At 47.6% G+C, this 19,749-nt stretch overlaps 1 protein-coding gene across 1 annotated transcript; it reads left to right on the top strand.

Moving 5' to 3' along the window:
• The first annotated feature begins 7,194 nt into the window (after nucleotides 1-7,194).
• BATF3 (basic leucine zipper ATF-like transcription factor 3) lies at nucleotides 7,195-18,432 on the top strand. The gene is made up of 3 exons (XM_057729716.1): nucleotides 7,195-7,272; nucleotides 9,942-10,046; nucleotides 18,060-18,432. The coding sequence occupies exons 1-3, from the start codon at nucleotides 7,195-7,197 to the stop codon at nucleotides 18,243-18,245; spliced, it is 369 nt and encodes a 122-aa protein (XP_057585699.1). The 3' UTR covers nucleotides 18,246-18,432.
• The last annotated feature ends 1,317 nt before the right edge of the window (nucleotides 18,433-19,749 follow it).

Here is a 19,749-nt window from a genome sequence, read left to right as displayed (position 1 = left end):
TACTATGCATGTTTTAAATGATGAGGTAATGCACATTTGTTATCATGGAAAGAGGTTTATGATGTCCTTAAGTGAAAAAAGCAGGTTACAGTATGATTTCATGCATATACATACATATATGTGTATATACTTGCATTCAAAAATGTGGAAAAGCAATATATGTGTATTAGTCAGTGTTCTCCAGAGAAACAGAACCGGTAGGATCTATAGAGTAATGTATATATATGTGAGAGATTTATTATAGGAATTGGTTATCTGCCATCTGCAAGCTGGAGAACCAGGACAGCTAGTGGTGCAATTCAGTCATGGTCCCAAGGTCTGAGAACTGAAGGGTTGTTAGTGTAAGTCCTGGAGTCTGAAGGCCCCAAACCAGCAGCTCCAGTGCAAAAGAGTAGGAGAGGATAGATGTCTCAGCTCAAGAAGACAGAGGGAATTTGCCCTTCCTTTGCTGTTTTGTTCCATTGGACCTTCAACAGATTGGAAGATGCCGTCCCACATTGGTGAGGGTGGATTTTCTTTTACTCAGTCTACTGAATAAAATATAAACCTCTTCCAGAAGCATCCTCACAAACACACCCAGAAATAATTACCAGCTATTTGGGTGTCCTTTCCCCTAATCAAGTTGACACATAAAATTAACCACCACAATATGCCAAAATGTTAACAGAGTTATCTCTGGTGGGTGATCGGATAATGAGAAGTCTTTTTCTTCTATATGCTTTCCAATCGATTCTAGATTTTACTATCATGTATGACCAGAATCAAAAATATTAAAGATGATAAAGTTAGGTAGCTGCCTATTAGGCTCCAACTACCTGCCCACCTCTTCTACAATGTCACTGACTGTTGAACAACAAAGCTGGAATTAGGAAAGTAATTCTCTTATTCTAAAACAAAAATAAAAACAAGAATAGCCCCACAACAAATCACAAATTTAAAAAACTGACGAACACCAAAGATATCAGAAAAACTAACAAAAAATACCACATTTTTATTAATTACCTTCCTGATATACCTTTACAATACTTTTTTCTTACCTTTTAAGCTGCCCATTTTTTGTTCTCCTTTTTATAAGACAATGCTTCTGTAATATCATTTTCTATAGAGAGACCAGAAAGATTATTCAGTCTTTCCATGTGATGGATAAAAATTTGATAAAAAAATATTCAGATAATTTCTTTCAGCCTCACAACAAATTACTGGCAATGTCACGTAAGTTTTTAGAATTGTTGTCAGATTTGGAAAAACTTCTAAATTTTTCAATGTGTGAGTTGTAATATTTCAGGACATTTCATGTTTTCTTTTCCAATGATTCATCTTAAATATTCTTAGAACTGATGACATTCATTAACCAATTTGTTACCGATATCCTCATTGTACTGGTATATTTTCCTTATCAATGTCAACATTTCAGATGAAAGCAGCAAGAATTGTAGACATTTTTATTGTGTTTATATTATGTAATATACTCTACCTCACTGTTGGATTATTAGACAATCCAAGAGCCTGTTCATTGATTCCATTTGACATTATCTTTTCCTCTGAATGAATAACTGCTTCCAGTATAATCTGAAATGTGTTGTTATAATCTGCTTATTGATGTCAGAAAAATTTCTATTGATTTTAATTGCTTATCTTTTTTACATTTCACTAATTTCATGTATCTTTTTCTCTCAGTTCTTTAATACATAAATGAATTGATTTTTTAAAATTATTTATTTTTATTGATACACAGTTGATGGACAATATTATGTGAGTTTTGGTGTACAACATACTGATTCACCATTTAAATACATTAAAAAATGATCCTCATGATAAGTCCAGTAACCATCTGACACCACACAAAGTTATTATGGTATTATTGAATATATTCCTTATGCTGTAAGTTACCTCCCCGTGACTTATTCATTTTATAATTGGAAGTCTGTAATTCTTATTCCCTTCACTTAGTTCATCTAACTCCCCACCCTATACTTAAATGAATTTAAAGATAAGAAAGGTGTCCTTCCTATATGAAAAGATCAGAAGTCTATACTCTCTTTTATTGACAATATTCCAGGACACATTTCCAAATAGCAGTTAAAATGTCATATTCAAGCTTTATCAAATATATCACTCCCATTAACAAAGCAAAAAATCTCTTATGGTACATTTATTACTGTATAAGCCGTGTGGTTGATTTCATCCCTGGTAGCAGAGAATGCTATTTTGATTAGAATAAACAAGAGCTGAATCTTCTGCTTATCATTTTACATGTGTGATGATCTGAAGAATTTTCAGAGATTAGCTTCTGGACATTTCAGACCTTGGTTTTCTTCCACCACTGACATAAATTTGGTGCCTGGCAGTGCAGGAATGTTCATGTCGCAGCACAACATACCTTGTCAGGTGAGCTAGCACAGAGGGCAGTAGGAATATTCCCGGAAGCCTTACCCTTAGCAGTAATAAGACTTGACAGAAGTGACTGCAAACCACATCCCTGTGTCCCAATATATAAATATATCTCTGATTAAACCTTCTCCCAAACGCCCACCGCCACTTCAATACCACCAGACCTAAGGGGACGGAGGGGAAGTTGGGGTGGAAAAGAGACAGTGGCCTTAACCATTTGTGGTTGAAATATCCCAGTTTTGCAAATTTTATTACAACCTATCACCATGTGAACACGTTGCCAGGGCCCCTTCTGGGCCTTGAAAAGGGCCTGTCCATGTGAGGGCCCTTGAGTCTTATGCTCATTGACTTCCTGGTAAATTGGCTTCAGCCTCCCCTGCTCTCAACATCTTCTAAGCCCTCATCCCTGCTCTCCTGGATTGTGGCCATCACCTTTTCTTTCTTCCTTGCCCCTTTCAGTCTGTTCTTAACACAGTGCCCAAAGGGATCCTGTAAAAACTTAAGTCAGGCTATGTCACACCTCTGCTCAAAAGCTTCCAACATTTTCCCATCTCACTTTCAGTAAAAGCCAGTAGTCCAGGTGGCCCTTTGCCTTTCTGACCTCACCCCGCGGTATTCAGCCCTTCCTCACTCCACTCTGGTCTCCTACAGTTTCTGGAATGGCCACACATGGTCCCGTGGGGCTACTGAATTTGCTGTTCACGCAGCCCGGACAACTCTTCCCATCTCCTTCAGAAAAACCTTGCTTGATCTCCCCTTACTAGTCCCTGTTTCTTGCCCCTGCTTTCTATTTCTCCATAGACTGTATCACCATCCAAATACTGTGTTTTGCTTATTGTCTGTCTCCCTCCTCTAGAATGTGAGCTCCTTGAGATGCAGATCTTTGTTTTATCCACTGTTGTACCCACTGCCTGGAACAGTGCCTGACATGACTGACTTCTGGTAAACACAAGGGTGTCTGCCTTAAATGTCCCTTTCTCTAGCCCCACCAGTGGCCTGCAAGACCACCTTCTGAGAAAGAGCAGTGAAAGTAGTTACTGGAAGTCCTATTTCCCTAAAAGAGAAGAGCAAAAGTGACAGTGACAGCATTTTCTAGCATTTAAGCAAATTGTTTTTTATAAAGAACTGTTTCTTGTGAAGTGAATCACCAGAGAATTTGATCACTGACCTATAAACCTCCTGTACCTCCTCCCCTTGTTCCCAAAAATGTAATCCAAAGTCACTGAGGTAATAAAAGGAAATTGCCAAATCATATAATTTCTCTTCCCAGTTCAAAGGAAAAAATAGAAATAAAAGTAAAAGGAAGAAGAAGAAAAGGAGATACTTGAAATGTTTGTTCTTGTTTACCTTTTCTTCCTTTTTATTTTTCTTTCTCCTTCTGACTTCAAATAAAACGAACCAGAAAATGTCACAGAAAAGCAAGAAAACAGGCTGTTATTGGATCAACCTACTTGATCGGAGAGGTGTTGGCATTCTCATGTGACAAATGAGCTTAGGACCAGGGGAGATAATATCGCCTCTGTAAATATAAAATATATTTTAAGTTGTTAACATAATAAAACATTTTCCAAAAAGTAAAAAAAGACAAGTAAAAGTATTTATAACCCCACCACAACAACAGAAAAGCTAGAACTTTGGTATATTCCCTTCCAATTTTTTCTCATATGTATACACTTTTTCATTGTAGTAAAAAACATACAATATAAAATTTACCATCTTAGCCATTTTTTCTGTGTGTTATGCATGTATTTTTATATATATGTTATACTTGTACCTTTTGCATCCTGATTTTTTCCCTTACTTTACCTCATATCAAATAAATCTCCTATGTAGCAAATTTGTCTACATGCTTGTAATTTTAAAGATGCATAATATTCTATCCCATGGCTATGCCATAACTCTATTCAGCTGTTCACCTATAACTGGACATTTATGTTGCTTATAATTTTTCACTCATAAAATATTATTATGAACTTTCATAATAGTATTTTTCTCTTTAACATGTTCAATGATCTTCTTGTATGATTTTCTAGAAGTTTTCCAGGGAAAGCTGTCAAGTGTTGTCTTGCATGGTCCTTGAAAATTACAATAAAATTGCTTTCCAATGGTTTGTACCAATTTACAATGATCCCAGTTAAATATGAGAGTACCAATTTCACCACACTTTTACAACTTTTTTCTTTTGCTAATTTAATGGTTTAAAAGGTTTCTTATTTTGATATGTATTTTTTCCTATTTTTCTTCTCCTTGATTGTTTTCTCTGTTGGGAAATGCCAGTATCACTTGCTCAGTTTACCTCTGGGAGGTTGTCTCAATGTTTTTCTTACTCCTTTTTCATGGGATGTATATATAATAGAGATTTTAACCCTTGTCATATTTACTGTGAATATTTCCCCCCATCTGTTGGTTTAAAATTTCTGGTTATATTGTCATCTGAAGTAATTTAACATTGTTATACAGCTCAGATCTTTTAAATGTGGTTTCTCCTATCATCTGTCATCTTAGAAAATTCTCTCCACTTTGTCTTATCCCCAGGGCTTTGGTAAGGGATTTAATTCTGCTTTATCTTCCTGACTTTATTTTCTGTAACTAATTATTTCACTCATTCATTTTGATGTATGATATGTAGGTCAAATCTGCTCCTTAAATTCTTACTAGTTAACCAAGAGTCTTCTTTTAAACAGACTTGAAGAAACCCTTGAATAACTGAGACAGTAGGTCTATGCCTGTATGAAGAGTTCTTGTGCATGGGGCCAGTGTTCCAGGCTCCCTGGGAAAAGAGGAGGAAGGTACAGCCCTAAAGGACTTAGAATGTGGTGTGGTTGGGTGAGAACAGAAAAGGAGCATGAACCAGAATGAACTGTGGGAGTGCACCTGAATATCCTTGCATTTTCACCTTGCTCTTCCCTTCAAAACCAACATTGAGGAATGAATGCATTTCTAAAAATTAAAGACCTCTTGACCCAGGGGTTTTCCTATTTAGTTAGAATCCTGCTAAGTTTCCAAGAATAAGGGCTCTCAGTTGACCCACAGCAATACATTTACTGATCACTCGTGTACGGAGCTGTTCTTAGGCACATTGTGTGTGCCTGTGTGAGAGGCAGAATAATAGCCCCAGGGCAACCACGAGTTATGCTGAGTGAAGAAAAGGATAAAAGGGAGATAAGAAATCTAGGTAGATGTAGAGATTAGCTCAGCCATGCAGCGTTAATGGTATGGGGCGTGGCACTGTCACTATAAAGGACTATGCCCACCCTCTGTCCTCCCGCCGCCGCCGTGCACCTCCAGCCTCCTTTCAGTTGGTCGAAGCCCCTGCGCATAGACAAGAATCTCCACTTGCTTCCCTGCCCTCGGCCAGGCTGCATCTCAAAGCTTTTGCAAGGGTCTTAATCCTGCCGGAGAGCCACGTGCACTAGACTGGGGCTCAGAAGTGCCCGCCCCCGTCCCCCCCCTCCCCCAACTGCTGCCCACTAGCCTGGAGCCCGAAAGCTTAAGCGACCACACTCGGAAGGCACGTCTGACCTCCTGGTTCTGGTTCCCACCCGCCCACCCAGGTTCGCGGTTATTTTTCCTTCCCGGTGCTCACAGTGTGCAGACCACAAACCCATAACCACTTGTTTTTTCTTTTCTGGAACCATGTACAACACCGCTTGACTTTGCATCTTTTAACTGGCAGGCAGGCGGAGGGAGCGCGCCGTATCTCTGCCTCGTCCTGTTTGGCATGAAGAAGTCACGCATCTGAACCTGCTGGCAGAGCATCTGCCACTTTAATCTTGAGAAAGGAAAGGGATCTGGTTCATTTAACGACAGCACGGAGATTCCAGATCCCCGAACCTGTCGACAGTGACGTCCACCGTGCCAGCTTGGCTTTCGGGGAAGCCCAGCCACTGTTAATCTCCAGGACAACCTCTTCCTCGCCACCCCCCACTGAGGGAGTTCACCCTCGGGGCTGCCCCGCCTGGCTCCCTCCCGCAGCCCCGCGGCACTGGCGAAAAAAGAGAGTAGGTGCTCCCCTCAGAAAGGCCCTGGAGTGCCCGTGGCTCTCAGGGTGCGCAGTGGGACTCGGTAAAGCCGCTGTCCCCTTCCCTGGCCTGCGCCTCCCGGGCAGGGCGGCCGGGGGCCACGGAAGGAGTGAGAGTGGCGCCCGCGTGACTGATCGCCGCGGAGAAAGTCCCCCGAGACTGTGACCCCTGCGCTGGGGGAAGGCGGGGCCGATGCGCAGGAGGATGCCGCGATGGGACCGGGAAAAAACCACCAACCCCAAACCACCCACTTGTGTTTCTCAACCAGAGTCCTCCGAGAGCCGCCGACAGACCCCAAAAGTGGCGCCGCGCCTCCTCGACCCCCCACCTGCCCCAGCCTGGCTTCTTGTGGGTGGGCTTCGCGCTCCCTCCCGGGTTTCGGAGCCACCACGTGACTTCCACGAAGCGTGGGGCCCCAGCGGAAAGCCGCGACAGGGGTGGGATTTGGGACCCCGAGGTGCGGCGAGAGGGCGGGGAGAGGAGGAAACGAGGCGGGGGTGGGAGAACGCGGGGCGGGGCGGACTTGGGGACGGGAAGGACGGCGGGCTGGGACTGAGGGGTGGGGAAACCCGGGCTACGTGCAGCCGGCGCGGGAGCCGGGAGAGCGGGAAGCCCGAGGGGGCGGGGCAGAGGCGGCGGCCGGCAGGTGCGGGGGCGCGAGGATGCAGGTGGCGGGAGAGAGCCGGTAGGCAGCTCCCCGCGTGCAGGGCGCGCCGGGCCGCGCGGCCGCTCCTCCGCGAGGCTGCGCGGCGGGGCGGGCCGGGCCAGAGGAGCGCCCGGCATGTCGCAAGGGCTCCCCGCCGCCAGCAGCGTCCTGCAGAGGAGCGTCGCGGCGCCCGGGAACCAGGCGCAGCCGCAGGTAGTGGACGAGAGACTCCGGGAGGACCGCGGGGGAAGCGGGGGTGGGCGCGCCACGGGGCGCGAGGAGATGGGTGCTGGGGCTCCCGGGTGGTGACCGCTGAGTGCAGGGGTGAAGGACCTTGCGGGAGCCAGAAGCGAGCCGTGTGGGGGGCGCGGGGGCGGGCCAGGGACCCAGGCTTGCGCCCGTGCCCGGCCGCCCCCGCGCACGCAGGGTGCCCAGGGCGTCCGGGATGGTGACCGCGCTCCTGAGCCTGGGAGGAGGAGAGGCCAGAGGGCGCCGACGCCTGGTAGGGCTGGGCACTGTCCACGCTCCCCCGCACGTGGGGTCCGCGCTGCCCTGGGTGTCGCCATCCATGCGCTGCCGCCGCCGGCGGAGCGCGTGGTCCTTCCCCGCCGCTCCGAGCAGGGACCAAGGTGCGGAGAGGGGAAATTCCGCTCCAAGGGGCAGCTCGTGCTCAGGCACTCCCAACATCTGCCCTCCTCCGGCTGCCTCCCGAATGCCCTAGGCGTGCGAGGTGGGGGCCTGAAGTGGGGGGACACCAGCCTCAGAGCTGGTGGAAAGGCCTTGGCCGGCGCTGGGTCGTCTGCGCTGTCCACCACCATGTTTACAACCTCGTACTCTGAAAACTGACACAAAGTTGCCCGCAGGGACGGCAGTATGAGAACTTCCCACTCAGCTGCTTTAGGACTGAGTCTTTTCATGGTTATGTCCTTCTCAATTCGGTGCCTGGCACAGAATGTCGTCGGGTGACGCTAGAGAGTCACACATGTGAGTTTCGGCCTGCGCTTTGCCACACACGGGCTGAGTAGCCTTGGACAGTTTGCTTAACCTCTCTGAGCCTCAGTTTCCCCACGTGTAAAATCAATATAATAATATCAAATTCTCATGATTTTTATGAGGACTACTTAAGATGTGGTTAATAATACATGAATATCTTAACACTTTGCTCGCTTGTTTCCATCTTGATTAAATGTTTCTGCTGGTTGTCAGGTATGGCCATATGATAGGTGATAAATCCTGTTTGGAGTGTCCACTCCTACAGGGCAGGATGCAGACAGCTCCCTTGTGCCCTGTGAATTTCAGATGATGAACGGAGAGGCATGATTTGGTGACAAGCACTATGGGGGACTCAATAAAAAATAGCAACAGCCTTAACGGAGGTTATTGAGGGCATACCATGCACTGGGAGCTTTGGGATAAAAATCTCACTTTATCCTACGCAGCCGCAAGCATTGGGCTGTTAGGATGATCATTGCAGAGATTACTGACCACTTGTTCAGGGCATATGTCTGTAGTTCCCAAGAGTGTGCCTGGCACATGGCAGGTACTCAGTTAATACTTATTGAAAAAAATGAATGAATCGCACGATGAATGAGAAAATGGAAAAGTCAGAGAGTTTAAGCCATTTACCCAAGGCCGTATTGATAGTAAGAGACAAAACCAGGAGCTATGTATTTCTAAAGCTAACGTTCTGTCCGCTACGCTCCTTGTGTTCTGGTTATGTCTACCAAGATGTCTTTGCCTTTGAAAGACTACGTCTTGTGGCTGGTCCTTTAAGCACTGCCTCCAGACCACTTCTATTTGTTATGTTCTTCCTTCTTTTCCTTTCATAGCTTTATATTCTTGCATATGCTGAAAATTCTTTACCTGCTGTAACTTGGGGAGATGAGATGTGTCTTTCTTATTTGGAATATTAGACCAGATAAAATGACAACAGAAAACATCCATTATTTCCTGTTATCAATATTTGCTTTCCATTAATAGTAATACATGAGTAGCTTTCCAGTGTTTGTATCCCACTGATCTTTTGGTCTTTAAACTCTTTAAAGGTGGTATTTCCGTGATATCTTTTCACAGGGTTCTGGAAAGCAAGTACTGCCTCACTTCTCCATGTTTTCTATAACTGGATGAAGTGTTTTTACCATGGTAGGTACATTTTTCTGCCTGCCTGTTTCAGGATAACCCTTGAAGGATTTGACTAGGTTTGGTTACATCTCATGTATAGCTAAGAGCTTTCAAGACACATCATAAATTTGCTTTCTGATTCGCCCTGACCTGTGAAACGAGACGTCAGTCAAGCATTGTTCATAGGAGCTATTTGTCTGTGGCATTTGGTGTGTTCGGAGAGTTAGGTGGTTGCAATTAGTTATTAGCATAATCGTGACTTGCGCACAGTGTCAAAAGTACCTGTTTCTATGTGGTGGTGGAAGGTCTGGCCCACGGCAAGTCCCAGATAGCAGCCGCCTTCTGCCTTTCCCGTCCTCAGATGAACACCAGTGCCACACCTCTTCCAGGCACACACCCTGCGGGGGAGAGGTTTGAGAACGTTGGTTTGGCGTCCAGTAGACCTGAGTTCCACTTCCCGTTCACCCCCCTACTAGCTGTGATACCTGGAGCAAGTTCCTCAACCCCTCTGAGTTTCTTATTCCTCATCTTTTAGACGGTGGTCCCACCACACATTTCTCGGGGTGGTTTACACAGCCATAGCGCATGGTGAGTGCTCTTTGACACAGGGCCACCGTTACCCCACTGATGCAGCAGCCAAGCACTGCTGTGGCTGCAAATGAAACAGTGGCACTCCATGAGCAATGCCGGCTAAAGAGAGAGGGCAGAGAAGGTGAGGCAAGGGGCCTCAGCATCACACCTGACCAAACCTTTCCCCCCAGAGCCCTGAGGATGACGACAGGAAGGTCCGAAGGAGGGAAAAAAACCGAGTTGCTGCTCAGAGAAGTCGGAAGAAGCAGACCCAGAAGGCTGACAAACTTCACGAGGTGAGAGTGTGGTTGGGGCAGAGCCACGTGAGGGCCACGGCGAGGAGCCATCCTCCGCCCTTGCACTGTGGTGGCCCTGAGGTCACACCCTGGTCATCACCAGTTCGGCCACGTGCACATCTAATTCCGATGCGTCCCTCCAGCCCAGTTTTCTGAGTCTTCGCTCACTGGTGTCTTCATTTCTCCCTCATTGGTTGCATCTCACACTCAAGTTTCCTTCATTATAAAACAAAGAAACCTCCTTTTGATCCTGACTCCCTTTCAAGCTAGTGCCCCGTTTCTTTTCTTTCCCTCCTTTATTTGCCTGCTTATTAAAAAGCGACCTGCTGTCTCCATGTCCTCAGCTCCCATCTCTTCCCCAGTCCTCTGTGATATCGTTTCTGCTCTCCCAACACGCGCATGCGCGCACACGCACACACTCATGCACACTTCCTACAGAAGGTGCTCCGCTGAGGCCACTAGTGTCCTGGCACTGCCCGGTCCAGGAGCCTCTTTCTAGTCCCTTCATCCTTGACCTTGCTGGAGCCTCTGACACCACTGACCCTCGCCGTCTTGAAACCTTCTTTCAAGGTCTTTAGCTTCTAAAAGACCACATTTCCTATTTCTCCTGACCCTCTTAACTGCTTTTTTCTCAGTTGCTTTGTTCACTTTTCTACCTCTGTCTGTTTTCTTAAATGTTGGTGTTGACAAGACTTTCAGACTCTGCCCTTTTTTCTTCTCGCCCTGGAAGTTTTAATCTATTAATCTGCTCTGCCAGTGTCAGCTCCCGACGTCGCTTACGCTCAGGCAAGCGTTGGTTACTCCAGGACCTCTGTCCTGGCCCTATCCCTATATCTCCAGTGTCTGCTTAGATGCTTCCAAATGGGCCACTGCAGACTCCTCGGCTGCAGCATGGCCATAATAGCGTGTCTGTTGACCCTGAGACTTTCTCTTCTCACTGTCTTCAAATTGTAGTTAATGGAGCTAAGTAACCATCTGTCTCATCAGCCAAATCAGGAACCTGAGGTTTATCCTGAACGCTTCCATTTCCCTTGGTCCCTGTACATAATCCCACATAATCTCACAGCCAGGACACGGGAACCTCTTCACGTCAGGAACTGACATCGAAGGCATCCCAGGATCTGTCCAAGGAATTGATGGCAGTTCCGTGCTCTTGTCTTTGCACAGGGCTGGTGTGAATACTAAGAGTTTTAGTTCAGCTCTTTCCTGCCACGCTTTCTGGCCATAGACTGTCTCAGCAAGGCCCGTCTGGGGGTGTTGACAGCATAGGAGATGCTGAGGTGTTATGAGGGGGAAATGACAGCCTCTACAACCCCTTCACAATGAGCAGAGAACAGATGTAGGAGCACAGGATCCAGGGAGAGGTGACCCACTGATACAAATTCACAGAGGGCCATACATTGTAAATGTCAGAACGTCCCAGCCGGGATTAGTTCTGTAACATTTCCACAGAAGAACTAGGATGCCCTTTGCCTCCTTTCTTCCCTCCCCCTTGCTCCTGAAGCAAGCCTGGTTCAAGCTCCATGTAACCAAACAACCCCCAGAGGGGACTTGCAGCTGGGTCAGTGCAAGCCTCTGTGTTCAGAGCGCATGTGCCAGCCTGGTCCCAGGGCCCTTCCTCCCGAGCAGCTTCTAGTCGGAGCCAGTGCATCAATATCAGAACACACTAGAGGACACTTGGTTTTAAGTCCTGAGTGTAGAGGTGACTCAGTGACTTGGACAAGGTCTTTCATGGAGCAAGGTCAAGTAGAGTCATGCAACCAATATTTATCAAGAACCACGGCAGGCAAGGCATTGCCACTGGGTCACAAGGTGGGAAGTGAGATCTCATTCCTGTCCTTGGAAGACACAGGAGTCTCAAGGAAGGTATATTGGTTTCCTACGGCTGCTGTAACAAACTATGACACATTTGGCGGCTTAAAACAGCACAAATTTATTTTGTCTCACGGTTTTGGAGGCCAGGCATATGAAATGCATCTCACTGGGCTAAAATCAAGGTGACAGCAGGGCTGCAATCCTTCTGGAGGCTCTGCAGAGGAATCCATTTCTTGCCTTTTCCAGCTTCTAGAAGCTTCTGTATTCCTTGGCTCGTTGGTCTCCTTCCATTTTCAAAGCTGGCACTGGCCAGTGGAGTCTTTCTCATCCTGCATTACTCTGACACCGTTTCCATTGTTACATCTCCTTCTCTGGCTCCTCTTTCCCTTATTCTCTCGTGATTACTTTGGGCTCGCCTGCGTAATCCCAGATAATCTCCCTATTTTAAGATTCTTAACTTAATCACATCTGCAGAGTCCCTTTTTTCATGTAAGGTAACATTCACAGGTTCCAGAGATTGGATGTAAACATCTTTGTTGGGGCAGCAGGGTTGGGGGCGCGGGCATTATTTTGCCTACCACAGACAGTAACATACGTACTTTACTATGGTGTCAAAGAAAAGATGGGTCTCTCTCAATCGCTGTCATTGTTGGATTTGATAACCAAATGAACTAGGTGTCTGGGAAACTTAGGGGTAGTTTGCCACATTTACCCCTACCTGACCCCTCTTAGAACACTGGGTGGAGGACCTTTCATAGGGCTCTTAGCTGGTTCTGCTCTCTGTAAACATAACTTTGCCAGTTGCCCTTTCCAGAAATGGGGCCAATTAATCTGAAACCCGATCCCTCCACAGAAGAACACTCCCTTCTCCTCCTTCTCTGTGGAGCTACGAGGATGCATCAGGGTCAGGCAGCACGGGCAGTTCACTTCCGCAAGGCCAGCTTTGTTGGGAAACACCATGTCAAGGAGGCCAGGACAGCGGGTCCCATCCGCACACAAGCCCCCAAGCGGAAGTCCACACTTTTACCATCACTAGCCACGCACGTGTGTCATTGGTCACTGGTGCCAGTAGTCACCTTAATGACTAGTTTTTAAACTTTGAAAAACATCTACATATTGAGAGTGGAATGTCTGTTTAAAAAATGTGATGAATAATTTTACTGTGCTCCAATGAGTCACGGGCAGAGGACCTAGCACGCTGCTATGGGTCACAGCTGAAAGCCCCTCAGGCTCCTTGACTCCCAGGCCACATCTAGGTTGGAAAAAGTGAGAGCCAGACATAGTGCATGGAAACCATCTCCTCAGACTTGGAATGAGGCCAGCTCATTGGGAGACACCAAGGGGCATAGAAAACCGCCACCTGATAGCCACAATGGCATCCTACTCCCTCTGGAGATGAGCCCATCATAAGGGCTTTGAGTAAAGCCTTTATCCCATAAATTCCTCTATCCTATACTGTGGGCTAGCATTGCTAAATATCTCCAAGTAACTCGAGCTCTTGATTTGCCTTTCCTGAACACCATGAAGGGGAATATTTAGAGCTAGATGTGTTTAAAATTCCCACCTTCCTCTCCTGCCCACTCAATTCTTGAGCCTCTTTCACCTCCAACATCCAGAAAAACCTTCTCCAGTCCCGGCTGTTACAAGTCTCTCAGCTGCCTTCCTCCTTCCCAAGCTCTCCATCCCCTAAGCCGGGGGACTGTCCATCAGGGCAGGACCCTCTTGGAGGGCAGGGAGGGAGGTGAGCCCCAGCAGGTCAAGCCAGAGAGAGGCTGGGGTCACTCTTCAGAGTTGTCTGAGTTTCCCCCTGAGGGTGGTGGTTGCTGGAAGTCACTCTGCAGTGATGAGAAGCAGTTCCTCGTGCGTATCTGAACACCTCACTGTTCACTGTGACTTTTCAAGTCATCCCTTCAAGGCACTTACCCCTCTCATGGGGATTTTGACCCGTATTCATCTCTGAACATTAGGTACATGGCCTGGGCCCAGATTCACAAATGTGAACCCAAGAAAACAGTCCAGGTCTCTAAGCCCGGTTGAATGTGTTGCAAAAGTGGGTCAGCACTGGTTCAAGCCAGCCACCCAAAGGTGTAAGACTGAGAAAGAATTTTGAGTCAGAAAAGGAAGGCAGCGATGCCATCCTCAGGAGCCTTGAATGTCACAAACTGACAACTTTCTTGGGCAATACGGTTGTGGTATGCGTTGCCGTGGTGTTTTCAGATATTGCATATTCTAAGAGAATGCTTCATGTCAGTCCTCACTGGGTTTAGAAACTGATGATGACACTAATTTGTACAGCCCTTGCTGGTGACACAATTTTTCTGCTGGGAAGCTTAAGGCTTGGGAATAGACTTATTGTAAAATCCTGAGCTCTCATTGCTGCTGGTAAACACCATGGGGGAAATTTGGGCCCAGACACTGCCAAGCAAAAGCAGACTTGCTGTCATTGCCTGAGAGTTGCAGTTGACATTGAAGTCAGGGATCAGGTCCCAGGTCTGCATGACCTTGGAAGAGTCACCATACTTCTGAGTTTCAGCTGTCTCACTTGTGAAATGGGGTCTCTGTCCTCCTGATGGCCTTTTCCTTCCCCTCATTTCCTTCCCGCCTTAGTTATCATCTCTGGTCCCTGGTACCCACATTAGCTTCTTTACCAGTCTTTGCCTCAAAGGCATCCTAGACCCTGAATCGCCCCCCAGACAGCACCTCATTCCTCAATCAACCTCTGTTAGATACTCAGAGCAGAGTTTCTCAGTCTCAGCACTATTGGCATTTGGGGTCAGCTATTTCCTCCTTTGGTGGGGGGGTGTCCTGTGCCCCTTAGGACATTGAGCGGCATCCAAGGCCTTGACCCACTAGAGGCAGTTGTGCCCCCTTCCCATCTGTGATAACCCAGACTGTCTCCACCCGCTCCAGATGTCCCCTGGGGACTGCCAGAATTGCCCCAGTTGAGAACCGCTACCCTAGACAGCTTAATTTCTGAGGCAGAACTGGGATTTGCAGTGATTTCACCACCTCGCATTTCTAGTCTCCACTTTGTGACTGTGTCCTGCAGATACCCAGAGAAGGCAGTGCAGTGACCTCAAATCCTCCTGGGGCAGGAGATTCAAAAGTCACCAAGATTTGGGCTAAACTGATCATCTCTTTGGAGATAGCAAAGGGTCTGATGTTCTTGGCTTATTTGCCACATATATTAAATCTAGGTAACTTCTCCTCAGGTTGAAGTGGGTCTTACTCGTTCCCATTTGTACCCACTCAGTGTTCTCACCTCCTCTCCTTCCCCTCTCAGCTCCCCCTTTTATTTTTGTGGAACTGGTCTCACCTGAAGAAGATTTTGACTTCTTCTCTTTTTATTCCCTCAGCTCAATAAAAGCCCCCTGCAGATTTATGAGTAAAACGTAAATCCCAGAAGAGAAAGTCCCCGTGGAGAAGGCAGCCTAGAGGCCTGCTGGGTGCCCCCACGGTGGGCAGCTCTGTGGCCTTTCTGAGCTGGGGTTTGGGAAGAGCAGTGGACTTAGGCAGCATGGCCCCTGTGGCTTCCAGAGGGAAAGCTCGGAAGCTCAGAAGCATCTTGCCACAACAGTCAGCAGCTATACAAAGGCATTTGGAATATTCTGCCTTAGGAAGAATTCTGTTCTTTGGAATCTAGTTCAAATCTTAGGTTGTTGGAACCATTCAAATGTGTTTTCCATTTTACTTGGAGGTGAAGAGAATTTCCAGATTCAGGGTAGAGTGTGTGCGTGTGTGCGTGTGTGTGTGTGCATGTGCACATGTGTGCATGTGTGAACTGCCCAGAGCTATGGCCTCTCTCAGCCCTCTGCTGCAGGCAGGCTCCCCTGCCTAGGTCTCCATCCCCTCCTGCCATCCAGACCCTTCCTGCCCACAGAGGGCCTCTTGCTGCATTGGGAGACTGAATTCTGACTCTAGGACTAGAGCTGGTCAGAGGCCTATGGAGAGCATGGGGAGTTGGGGGTGATAGGCCTGAAGGAGAGCTGAAGGCAGAATGCAACTGGTGTACTAGGGGAGCCAGAGTGACCCAGGTCAGCCTGCAGGGAGGTGGGTGGGGCCTGCTGCCATGGAGAGTATTCCAGGCCATCCTGAGAGCCTGCCTGGGAAAGACAGGAGGCAGAGAGATAGCTCCAGTGGCCTCTACATGGAACCCCTCTGGGGCCATTGCTCTGAGAGGGAGGAAGGTGCCTAAAGGAGGAGGGAGGAAAGGAAGGGGTAAGAGGATACCAAGGGCGAGGGTTGAGGAGTCACTGAGCTCGTAGATGTCGGCACTGGGGCCCATCAGGCAGGGGGACAGGAGAAGGTAGCAGAGGCCCCTAGTTGCTATACATTTCTGATCTTTGGGGAGAGACCTTATTTAATATAAATAAGATTGACTATGATACGGACTGAGGAGAACACATAATGAGAGATGTGGTTCCATTAGGTGCTATAATCTGGGAAGCCTTCCTGGAGGTGGTGGGCTTGAGCTGGGCCCACACGCAAAAGGAATAAGGCAACCCAGTTGAGGAGAACAGCTTTAGCAAAGAGCTGAGAATTTGCATGTATCTTAATGGCCTCTAAGATCAGACTTTTAAAGTAATATTTCTTAAATATTACTGGTAAGATAATAAGGTTAGGTCCCCAGCTCAGAAATGCATGGTGTGCATGACAACAAAGCCTAACCATATGTATCAATCTAGAAATGATTGAGAACAACATTTCAACGAGATGCAAATAAGATTGTCAGCCTTGAGAACGTCTCTCTCTATTGGTATGCCGTAGGGCTCTGAAAGTGGCCGAGTGTTGTAGGACTTATTAATGAGTTGGATGAAGAAAAGAAGACCCGTTTCATCAAATAAGTGGACAGCTTAGAGCTGTGTGGTATCACTAATCCAGGAGCTGACACAATCAATATTCAAAAAGATTTTGCTAGGCTGGCAGATGCGCAAGCAAGCAGGGTGAAATTCAGTAGAAGCAGATGTAAAGCCCACCCTTAAGCCAAAAGATCAATTGTCATTCAAGTACGAACAGAGAAGCAGCAGATGTAAACAAAGCTTGCACTTCTCTGTAAGCTCAGAGAGAATCCCCAGAGCAAGGTGGCTGTGCACTCAGGTCCCACTCAGAGCAGACTGCCTCCACGCATTTGCCCTCTGTGTGGCCAGACCACCCCCAGAATCATGCACTGTGTTTTGGGGACATTTTCTCAGAGCTCCTGGCAAATTGGAACGTGTGTCAGGAATGGCCTCCAGGAGGGCAGAGGAACCAGAAGTCCTAAAACCCAAGGAACTCAGGGGACCTGAGGCAGTTGGGCTCAGAGAATACCTAAGGGGAAGTGGTATGGGGCCGTCTCCTAACATTTCAAGAACCGTGATGTTGAAAAAGCATTGCATTTACCCTATGTGGTTCCATAGGTGGAACCAAGCCCAGTGGGTGGGTGTGAAGGAGAGAATGATTTTGGGTAGCACACAGGGGAGCTTTCTAATAGAGCAGCTCAGAAATAGCAGGAACTGCCCTTTGAAGGAGAGAGTGCCCAGCACAAACTGGATGTCAGAGCTAGAGTTACATAGAGAAGGTTTCTACACTGTGTGGGTTGGGGTAAGGGCTCTCTGATCTCTCCCCGTTCTAAGCCTCTGTAAACTCTGATATGGTGGAAACTTAACAAGTGAGTGTTGGAGCAAAGCCAAGGCAAGGGGTACTTGCATTCATTTACTCAGCATTCAACAAACGTTTGTTATGTTGCAGGCATTGTTCCAGGTGCTGAGGCTGTAACAGTGGACCCAACAGAGACTATCAGAAAGCAGATCAGCAGCTGGGGGGAGGGGCCGCCGACTGCAGAGGGAGATCAGGGAACTTTTCAGAGTGATGGGAGTGTTCTGCGTCTTGGTCGATGTAGTTGTTTACATTTGTCAAAACTCATCCAATTTTACACTTCAGGTGGTGCGTTTTATTTTATGTAAATTACACCTCAATAAAGATGATTCCAAAAAACAAAGCCCATCCCTCATGAACCTTTCATCCTGGTGGCAGGGGAAAGACATGAAGCAAATGAACAAGCAAATCCGAGTGGTGAAGGTGGGCATGGTTCATGAGAATGCTTTCGTTAGCTTTCTGATGGAAGGAGGTGAGCATCCTGGCTGCGGTTAGATCTGCCTGAAGAACAGACGAAGGGCACGTGGTTTCAGAACCGATTTTGCACCTTTTCTGTCTTCCCAGGAATATGAGTGCCTCGAACAAGAAAACACAGTGCTGCGGAGAGAGATCGGGAAGCTGACGGAGGAGCTGAAGCACCTGAGCGAGGCGCTGAAGGAACACGAGAAGATGTGCCCACTGCTGCTGTGCCCCATGAACTTTGTGCCCGTGCCTCGGCCGGACCCCGTGGCTGGCTGCCTGCCCCGGTGAAGCCCAAAGGTGGTCCTCCTCTGCCCAGAGAGGATCGTTGGTCTTTTTCACATCTAGGAGGAGGCTTCCCTCCACATCTGTGTTCCAGGGGACCTGTGTCTAGGTCGCCTCTTTGGAGCTCCAGGCTGTGTCTCCAGCGGCGGATCCAAGCAGGGAGGCCACTGTCAGGAGTCACCGGGCATCCACTTTGGCAGCTAGTGGATTGATTCTGCTGTTGTGCAGAATCATTTCCTCTAGCATATGGATAATAAAGATGTTATCTTCTTTCTTTTCGCCAAGTTCTTGGAATTTAAAGACACAGTACCTTTCCTCTTCCTGAAGAGGTCATCTCCTGTCTCCTCAGGTGATTTTGCAGCTCCCAGGTCTAGGTTCCCCTCCTGGTCATCTTCCCCATGGTCACATCCATGCTAGATGGGGAGGTATCTTTGGGGTGGGACTCCCCTGCCACCCAAGCTGGATGGTGCAGGGGCGTGCTGGGTGTGACTTGTGCTTGTCTTGTGCTCTGCGTGGCCCTCCGTCCCTGTCAACTTTCCCACCCAGGCTGGACCATTAGGGAAGATTTTCTGCTCCAGGCTGGTTTTCCCATGTGCTCTGTACACTCTCAGGTCACCTCCCATTCCTAGTAGCCATAGGACCAGGGGACATATTTACTTTATAGAAGTCTGAATCACACTCAAATGGAGAAGATCTGTCCCCTAATTAAACAAACAAATATTTGGGTAGATGAGGAGAGCTATTTCCTTTCAAAGGTCTCATTCAACTCTATTCTTTCAGGAAAATCAGAACCAGGCCAAGTTGAAGGTGGCCCCAGCGAGAAAAGCAAAATGGGAGAGCACATCCCATCCCCTACCAATTTTCTTTCTTCCTGGAAAGAGTTGTGGAAGGTGAAACCAGCTGATCATAAAGGGAACAAGAAATGGGAATAGAAGGGAAAGTGCTTTGTTGTAAATCTAAATGGTTAAAAAAGAAAAAAGAAAGAAAAGAAATAGAAAGCAGCCCTTCCCAGGGGTGAAGAACTTGCTGACCTCATGCCAGGATTCATATGGGCTACTCCCCACCAGCCTCCTCTTTTTTTTCATCTTTTCTCTCTTTCTTCCCCTGCTTCCCAGAGGCTGGCCTGGTGTCGTCTAACTCACACAGGCTGATGGTGGGAAGATTTCCCTGGTTGGAGACACTGGAAGGCTGCTGTTGGATACCAGGGCCTGTGCCTGCTGGCAGGACCAGGCCAAAGCTTCCTGAAGACAGCTGGTTCAGGGGGATGGTGGAATTATTCAGCCCCGCAGCTTGTGGGATCTTAGTTCTGTGACCAGGGATTGACTCCAGGCCCTTGGCAGTGAAAGCGCAGGGTCCTAACCACTGGGCAGCCAGGGAATTCCCAGCACAAGAGACTTTAAAATCAACCAGCCTCATCCCTTCACTTTGTAGATGAGGGGTGTGGCCAGAGGGCTTGCTCACGGTCCCCCATGGGTGCGAAGCAGAAGCAGGTTGTGACCGCAGGGGGTCT

Source organism: Hippopotamus amphibius, chromosome 3, assembly GCF_030028045.1.
Source record: "Hippopotamus amphibius kiboko isolate mHipAmp2 chromosome 3, mHipAmp2.hap2, whole genome shotgun sequence".
NCBI classification, from domain to species: domain Eukaryota; kingdom Metazoa; phylum Chordata; class Mammalia; order Artiodactyla; family Hippopotamidae; genus Hippopotamus; species Hippopotamus amphibius.
Note: the sequence above shows the minus strand (reverse complement) of the source record. Positions and strands in the feature narration are given on the sequence as shown.